At 44.4% G+C, this 8,563-nt stretch overlaps 1 protein-coding gene across 4 annotated transcripts in view; it reads right to left on the bottom strand.

The window, feature by feature from the left end:
• CEP41 (centrosomal protein 41) overlaps nt 1-3,929 on the bottom strand; it is a 52,936-nt gene extending 49,007 nt beyond the window's left edge. For 2 of the 4 annotated variants that reach the window (XM_005550774.5, XM_074035990.1), the window contains exon 1: nt 2,721-2,831. In XM_005550774.5, the coding sequence (XP_005550831.2) occupies nt 2,721-2,753 (33 nt within the window). In that variant the 5' untranslated portion in view covers nt 2,754-2,831. Of the gene's footprint in view, nt 1-2,321; nt 2,497-2,720; nt 2,832-3,758 lie in introns of those variants that run through there. The other 2 variants (XM_005550777.5, XM_005550776.5) reach the window with 2 other exon arrangements.
• Nucleotides 3,930-8,563: the final 4,634 nt, after the last annotated feature.

The raw sequence follows: 8,563 nt of genomic DNA on the forward strand, positions 1-8,563 counted from the left end.
TCACACATCTCTCAAAGCTAATCAGGAAGTATTGATGATTTTGCCCCCTAAATATTTATCCTCGATTCCATCCCTAGTTCAATGGCCTTAGTTTAGATCTCTATCAAAATAGTAGCGGTGGCTCATGCCTGTAATCCCAGCACTTTGGGAGGCCAAGGCAGGTGGGTGGCTTTGAGCTCAAAAGTTCAAGACCAGCCTGGGCAACATGGTAAAACCCTGTCTTTACAAAATACACAAAAATAAGCCGGGCTTTGGTGGTGTGTGCCACAGTCTCAGCTACTCGGGAAGCTGAGGCTGGATAATTGCTTGAGCCCGGGAGGTGGAGGTGGCAGTGAGCTGAGATCTCGCCACTGCACTCCAGCCTGGGTGACAGAGTGAGACTCTGTCTCAAAAAGAAAAAAAAGTAACCACTTAACCAGTCTCATTTCCAGTCCTGGAGCTTCCTCAAACCCATCTTCCACAATGTAGCTACAGCCATCTGCCTAAAACGCAAATCTGACCATGTCACTCCCTTAATAACTCAAAAAACTTCTCAAATTCTGACCAGCAAACAAGATAAACATGTGGCAAACTGGCATTCTCCTCACCTATCTCTCCTACCCCCATGAAAGACAATATTAACATTTTTTATTAATATTTTGATGGACAAATCATAACTGTATACATTTATGGGGTACAATTTGACATTTTGGTATACACACACGATGTGGAATGATTAAATCAGACTAATTAACATATCCATCAACCCACTTATCATTTTTTTGTGGTGAGATATTTGAAATTTACTTTCAATAAAATACACAATTTACTCTATTTTGAAATCTACAATATAGCTGAACTTTGGACAACATGGGCTTGAACTGTGCAGGTCTACTGATACCCAGATTTTCTTCTGCCTCTGTCACCCCTAAGGCAGCAAGACCAACCCCTCCTTTTCCTTGCTCCTTAGCATGAAGACAATTAGGATGAAGATGTTTATGATGATACACTGCCACTTGATGAATAGTAAATATATTTTCTCTTCCTTATGATTTTCTTAATAATAATCTTTCCTCTACCTTACTTTAAGAATTCAGTATATAATACATACAACATACAAACTATGTCAATCAACCGTTTCTGTTATCAGTAAGCCTTCCAGTCAACAGTAGGCTCTCAGTAGTTAAGTTTTTTTTGCAGTGGGGAGGGGAGTAAAAAGTTATACATGGATTTTCTACTGGGAGTGTTGAGTCTGCTGTTACTATTATTAACTATAGTCACCATGCTGTTCCAGAGATCTCAAAAACTATTCCTCCTATTTAACTGTAACTTTATGCCCTTGGATCAACATCTTCCCATTTCTGCCTCCTTCCCCCAACCCTCCAGGCTCTGGTAACCACCATTCTACTCTCTAATTCTATGAGCTGGACTTTTGAAGATGCCACATATAAGCGAGATCATGCAGCATTCAGACATTACTAATTGACCATGGCTCTCTTGCAGAGCTTAGACTCAGCCTTACAACTTTCTCAACATAGTACCAGGCAGTCACCAAGAGATGAAACAGTTACAACTCCTATTTGAGATAAAGGTTAAGAACCTCAGCAAGACAGAGAAAGCTACAGGGGCCTGTTAGGAGTTCACACTCCTTACCTTCACTTGCGCTGTTCTACCTGGGATGCTGCTTCACCTGGCTAATGAAGGCCTTGCCACCCCTTTCATCTCCACAACCCTTCTCTCACTCTCTCAGTTGAGTCCTACCTATTTTCTTGTAACATCTTGCTCCTCGACCACACTGTACTCAAATTCTGTTCATAGTCTCCTTCACTAGATGCAATTTACTTATTGTTTATTTTTTTGAGACAGAGTCTTCCTCTTATCGCCCAGACTGGAGTGCAATGGCACGATCTCGGCTCACTGGAACCTCCACTTCCTGGGTTCAAGCGATTCTCCTGCCTCAGCCCCCCGAGTAGCTGGGATTACAGGCGCCCCACCACCAAGCCCGGCTAATTTTTGTATTTTTAGTAGAGACAGGGTTTCGCGATGTTGGCCAGGCTGGTCTCGAACTTCTGACTTCGTGATCCGCCCACCTCGGCCTCCCAAAGTGCTGTGATCCCAAAGGCTGAGCCACCGCGCCCGGCCCATTAAAAGGCAGAGGCCTTGTCTTCTTTGTACATCTAGCACCTACTGCACGGTAGAAGTCCAATAACGTTTGTTCGAACTGCCACAAATGCAGCAGGGGACTAGGGGTGAAACTGACGAAGAAACTGAAGGGTCCTATGGAGAGACGGGTAAGCCTAATGTCCTATTTTGCCCGTTTTCCAAATGTTTGGTCAGCTTACTCCTGCTCTTCCTGTATCCCCACAATCAGAGATGCTGGCTGGCTTTCATCACGTGCCATTAGTGTGCAGAGGTTCCTTTTTCTTTTCTGTTTGTAACTGTCACTCCGAGACTGTAAGCCATTTGAGGGCAAGGGCCGTGTCTTTGTGTACTTCGCTCCTCGCAGCCACAAACACTGGCGTGCGTTCGCGGGGAGAGATCGCTCCTCACACGGGGTCCTGAACACGGCCCCGCGGCCCCCAGTCCCTCCCCGTTCCGCCCCTGTACCCCGACCCCTCCTCACGCCGGCCCCTTCCCGCCTTCCGGGCGGCGGAAGTCGCTGGCTGCTCTTCCCTGCCCACATGGAGTCTTTTCCGGTGTGCCCGCCCCCTCCGGCTCTCCGGCCGGGACCTGGCCCTCACCTCAGGGTTCCCAATGTGCCTCCGGAGGGACATATTTGCTCCAACCGACCACGTTCGGGGTTCTAGCCTCACGGGCTGCCTCTAACCCTAGCTTCCTACCCCCACAACCTCGTTCAGCCGCCTCCCTATACCCCCTTCTCCGATTGGCCCGTCTTCCCCGGCCAGCCAATGGGAGCCCCGTTTACTCTCTCATCTTAGGGTCGCAGGAGGGCAAGACTCCGCTCAGTGGTTGCCAAGGGCAACGCGGGACGCCGGCTAGTGAGGCCTTTTGTGCTCTGGGCCCGGGCTCGCCGGCTCCAGCCTTAGGGCGGGAAGAGGGACGTGGGGGGAGGGAAAGGCTGGCGCCTGCGCAAAGCCGGGGGCGGGGACAGGGGCTCGAGAAAGGGGACAAAATGCGAGTTTTAGCTGATGTGGAACCATAAATACGACACAAGACTCCCCATCCCCCACCTCCGTTTTATGGCCTTTTCAACCAAACATCTGGGCTACTGATTCCACAATAGGGGATATGATATGGGCCAGGGTTGTTCAGCAGAAATGGGAGAGTATGGTTTATTATTTTCTGGTTAGGTTAATATGCAAATTATGCAAAATACGTGTGTAAATACAATAATTATCGGTGCTTTAAAAGCTTTTAGGCTAGCTAAAGAGTGACATCCTTAATTGCAAAGCACACGCGCCATTCTGTGGTTCATCGTTCATTTAACAAATACTTAATAAGCACCTTATGAGAAAAGCTGCAGTAGGTTTTGTGGAGGATGGGAGGATGACTAGGACCCAATCCCGTCGTCATGGAAACCATTGTGACTCCTGCCACCAGCCACCACCTGTTCCCATTCCGGATCTGAAAATGAAGTCCTAGCACCTTTACAAAACAATTACACACACAGTTTGACTTGGCTTCTAAATGTCCCACCAAATCCATTAAAATTATTATTTCCTTTTACATGGAAGGAACAACACAGTAACCCTTTGTCCTTTGCTCTAACTTGTTTTTCCAGGAATGGAGAAAGGTTACTCTGAGCAGTTCATACTCACCAGTTCTCTGTTAGTGAATAATAGCACACTTCTGAGCTACTTCAGGGTCTGTGAGATGTCCCATTCAGCAGCATGGCCTCACATGCCCTTGTCCTCTTAGGCACTTCAGCAACCCAACCTTAGGGCTACACCTTGGATCATGTTGCCACTCAGTGTTGCTTGACCAGAATCTTGAATTCTGGCCACAGCTGCTTCTTGTACTTGAGTCACTCTTTCATGTTTACTAAGTTTTGTCTTAATTTCCATAGTGTTTGCCAGTTCTTTAACCCCTCTAAAATTCTCAGTCTCACTCCTCTACTAAGGAAGGGTTTGAAGGCTGCAAAAAACTTGGAAGGAGGCAGAGGGAAGTATGTTAATCTAGAAGCTTTTGCATAGCAAGCAGAAACTTCTAGATTCATTACTATTTAGAATGTATGCTTACCTGGTGCACCTTGTGGGTAACCATGGAGATTATGGGTAGAATAACAGGGGAAAGGAGAGAGGGAGATGATGAGGGACTACACTCAGAGGTGGTGAGAAAGAGAGAAAAGGAGAGATTTAAAGACATTTGTAGGTAAAATCAATAGCATACACGAGAAGAGATAAGGGGTATGAGAAATAGAAATTCATCAAAGATGGCTATAGTTTCTCTAACTTGAGGAACTGAGTAGATAGGCGATAATGCATTAATCAAGTTAAAGAACAACAGTCAAAAAGCCCAAACAGCAGAAAGTACAAGAAGGTCCACCAGTCCATTCAACTTCCATTCTTCAGTGTTTTGGCTCACTTCTTTTGTATGGTTGTCTCTCTTTTGTTCCAGAGGGTATGGGAACATCTGGTTTACTTGCCTCACTAGTCATTGTGGTTGTCACATTTGGACTGCACAGGAAGCATTATACAGAGATTACAGAATCCAGCTGGTTCTTGAATCCAACTGACAGTGTGTCTGGGTGGGGTAATTTAAATACATGTTCCCTCCCCAACCCCTCAATTCTGATTCTGGTTTTGTAGGGGGGAGGTCCAAGGAGACTCTGCTTTAAAAGAGTCACCCCTTTCCTTCACATTTGGCTTCAATGGAATCCTTGGAAAGCTTAAAGCTATAAACCAAAAGATTTTTAATATCATGAATTTCTCTTTAGGATTCCTTTTGGATCCTGCTACGCCAAAACTGGATCAAAATGAACGCCAAGTGCTTACTTTGAAAAAATAGGCAAATGGTGGTTGCAGTGGCTCATGCCTGCAATCCCAGCACTTTGAGACACCAAGGCGGGAGGATTACTTGAGCCCAGAAATTCAAGACCAGCCTGGGCAACACAGTGAGACCCTGTCTCTATTTGTAAAAAATAGGCAAATGGTACAAAATGATAATTGATAAAAGAAAAACATCCAATAAACATATAAAAAACACAGAGCAAAATAGCTAGACCCCATTTTTCAACTATCAAATGTACAAAATTTTTTTTCTTATTTTTTATTTAGTGATAATGCTTAGTGCTGGCTAATGATTCATGAAACAACATGATCACATATTGTTAGTGTGAATATAAAGGAGCATGACAATTTTGAAGAATAATTTGAGAGTAGGTATTGAGAAGTCCTCAAATCTTAATATGCTAAGAATTCCTCCTAAGGAAATAATTGGACGAATGTATAGACATTACATCCATAGATGTTTACTGGAAGTATATTTAAAATGATAAAAATTGAAACAATCTAATTGATCATCAATTTAAAAATGATTAAAATAAATGCTGACATATCTATAAAAAGTAATCTTATGGAATCATTTAAAAGTATGTTTCAAGGCATACTTAAGGCAGTGGAGAACTGTTCCTGATACAGTAAATGAAAAGAGCAAGAAACAACTTTTTATTTAATATAATCCTGATTTGCATGGAGAAAAATACAGGTATCTGCAGAGAAAAATTGAAAAAAAATCAAAAATATAAACCATCTTTGGATTATGGAATGCAGATATTTGTTTTATTCTTTATACTTTTGTGTGTTTCACAAATTTTCTTCATTGACTGTGAATTAATTTTATAATTTAAAAATTACATTCTCACTCTAAGAAACAAAAAACTTTAGCCTGCGAACTGTCTATGGCTTTTGTGTGGGCTGATTTAGACTGAAGCTGAGTTCTGAGTAATTCCTCTATCTGAAGTGCTGCAGTCCTTGGCAGTAAAAGACTCTCCAGGCACTTTAGTAAGAGTCTTGCAATCAAAGTCGTGATTGCTAAGAGGTTCAAGCTTTGTCTGTAAGAGAAGAAATTCTGATTCTTTTCTTTAAAAGTTCCTACTTCCACTGATTAATCTTATTTTTCTCAAAGTTAGAAGTGCTCTTGCGAACTTCCATTTGTTTGATGTCTTCTTTTTAACCCTCTATGTGTTCCAAAAAGCTTTTATTCTCTGCAGAGCTGGTGGAAGCTCTAGATAGCTAAGTGCGGTTGGTTTAGGGCTATTTTGTGTTTTAGGTGATCATTTCCCTTCCCCTGGAACTAAATGGGCATTTTGGGGTCCAGCAGGCTGGCCCTCTCCTGAACTTAAAGCTCTCTGGACTTTCTCCCATCCTGAATCCCTCTCCTCCAACCTCACAGCCCCCAAAGAACTCTCCTCTCCCACCCTCGGCTCTCAAGCCTGATTTCCTAACTGCAGCCAAGCAGCCTCCCCTCAGACCTGTCTCATGATGTTACTTCTCTGATGTGGGCCTTGGCTACTTCCCTTGGCTTCATTTACCCTCATTCCCTAAATGACGTGCACTTCCAGATGCTTCTGGAACAATTCTCCCTAATCCAGTCCAGGCCCGGGGTCCTTCCCCTGGTCTCCAGAAATGGAACTACACCTGAGGCAGTGAACCCACAGATCTGCGGGTCCTACTCTGCAATGAAGTCCCTGCAATTGTGGTAGCAATTTGATTTCATTCCACCTAGTAGCAGAATGTGTCCAAGAGAGGGACATACCAGCCTTTGAGTGGAGGCCTGGCCCTTGCCTGCCTCCAGCTTAGGCTAGAGTTGAAGTACTTGGCCTGAGCCCAAAGGGCTCAACCATTCCTATGGCCCCTTGCAGAGGAATAATACCTACTTCCCAGAATTTCTTTGGGACGATCACAGGCTATGTTACTTTCTGATGAAATGAGGAAATTGGCATTCTGGTTGCTTACCTGATGGGGCTGGCATTCTCGTCTATGCAGTTCTGGAGCCACCTCTGTGGGCCACATGGAACTCCTAGCTGTGGCAGAAGAGATGCATGATGGCCCTTCCAGAGAGATCTAAGACCTCCTTTGCCATCTGTGAGCAAACCCAGCGCATTTGGTCGTCACATGCCACGATTTGGTTTCTGGCACGGGATCTGCATAGAACAATGCTCTGCCACAGACTTACTTCCAAGGGGGCTCTTGAGCTGACCTGGGTCTCAGAACGGTCTGTCCCAAGGGGATGAAGGAGGAGTCAGTGTTGAGAGGTACCCGTCTCGCTCTGGCACAATGCACAACTGGCGAGCCTGTGCCCTATGAAAAGGCCAGTAAATGTGGATTAACTGTGTCAGATATTCACATTTCTCAAAATAATCTAGAAACCTAGGTTTTCATGTGAAACCTATGGGCCATTAACTTGTAATCCCTATGCTAGATGCTGCAAATGTAATTCCTGTCCTTCCTGGTTCTTAAAGAATCCACATCATAGCCATAGTAAAAACAAAACGAAAACCACATTATTGGAGTTCTGCTTTGATTTAGGATGTAAACAGTTGCAAGGGAACATCTCTCCCATCCTAAAATAAGAAAAATGAATAGCCTACAAAATCATAAGTTCCCTTTTTTTTTTTTGAAACAGAGTCTCGCTCTGTCACCCAGGCTGGAGAGTGCAGTGGCGTGATCTTGGCTTACTGCAATCTCTGCCTCCCAGGTTCAAGTGATTCTTCTGCCTCAGTCTCTCCAGTAGCTGGGATTATAGGTGCCCACCGCCATGCCTGGCTAATTTTTGTATTTTTAGTAGAGATTGGGTTTTGCCAAGTTGGCCAGGCCGGTCTCAAACTCCTGACCTCAGGTGAGCCACCCGTCTCGACCTCCCAAAGTGCTGAGATTAGAGGCCTGAGCCACTGTACCCAGCCAAAATCATAAGTTATCTTGTATTCTTCAGAGAGTTGAGGTCACAAAGCAACCACATAACCTAATTCCAAAAGTAACAAGCCCCACTGAGAATAGAAGAGATACGCAAACAGTTTCACATTTGGCAGAGCACTAGGGGAAAAGGTAACCATCATAGAAGTGGGAAAGAAGAAATCAGCTCAAATTTTCACTAATCCTAAAGGCTGAGTTTGGGCTAGCAGACCAGTTTAGAATAACTGGGAGCCTGTGACAGCTAATTTTATGTGTCAGCTTGACTAGGCTGTGGTACCCATGTATCTGATCAAACACTATTCTAGATATTTCTGTGAAGGTATTTTAAAAGACGAGATAACATTTACCTCAGTTGATTCTGAGCAGATTACCCTCTATCTGTGGGTGAGCCTTATGAAATCAGTAGAAGGCCTCAGGAGAAAAGAGACTGATCTCCTCCAAGGAAGAGGGAATTCTGCCAGCAGACCGCCTTTGAACCCTTCCCTGGGTCTCCAGCCTGCCAGGCTACCTACCCTGCAGATTTTGGACTTGTCAGCCTCCGTAATTGTGTGAGCCAATGAACCAATTCTTTGAAATAAATTTTCCTCTCTCTGCATACACATACACACTCACACACATACACACACGCATGCATGCACTTACCCTATTGTTTCTGTTCCTCTGGAGAACCCTAATACAGAGCCCCAGACACAAGGGGAATGTATGTTTAC

The sequence above is a fragment of the Macaca fascicularis genome, chromosome 3, assembly GCF_037993035.2.
Source record: "Macaca fascicularis isolate 582-1 chromosome 3, T2T-MFA8v1.1".
Taxonomy (NCBI): domain Eukaryota; kingdom Metazoa; phylum Chordata; class Mammalia; order Primates; family Cercopithecidae; genus Macaca; species Macaca fascicularis.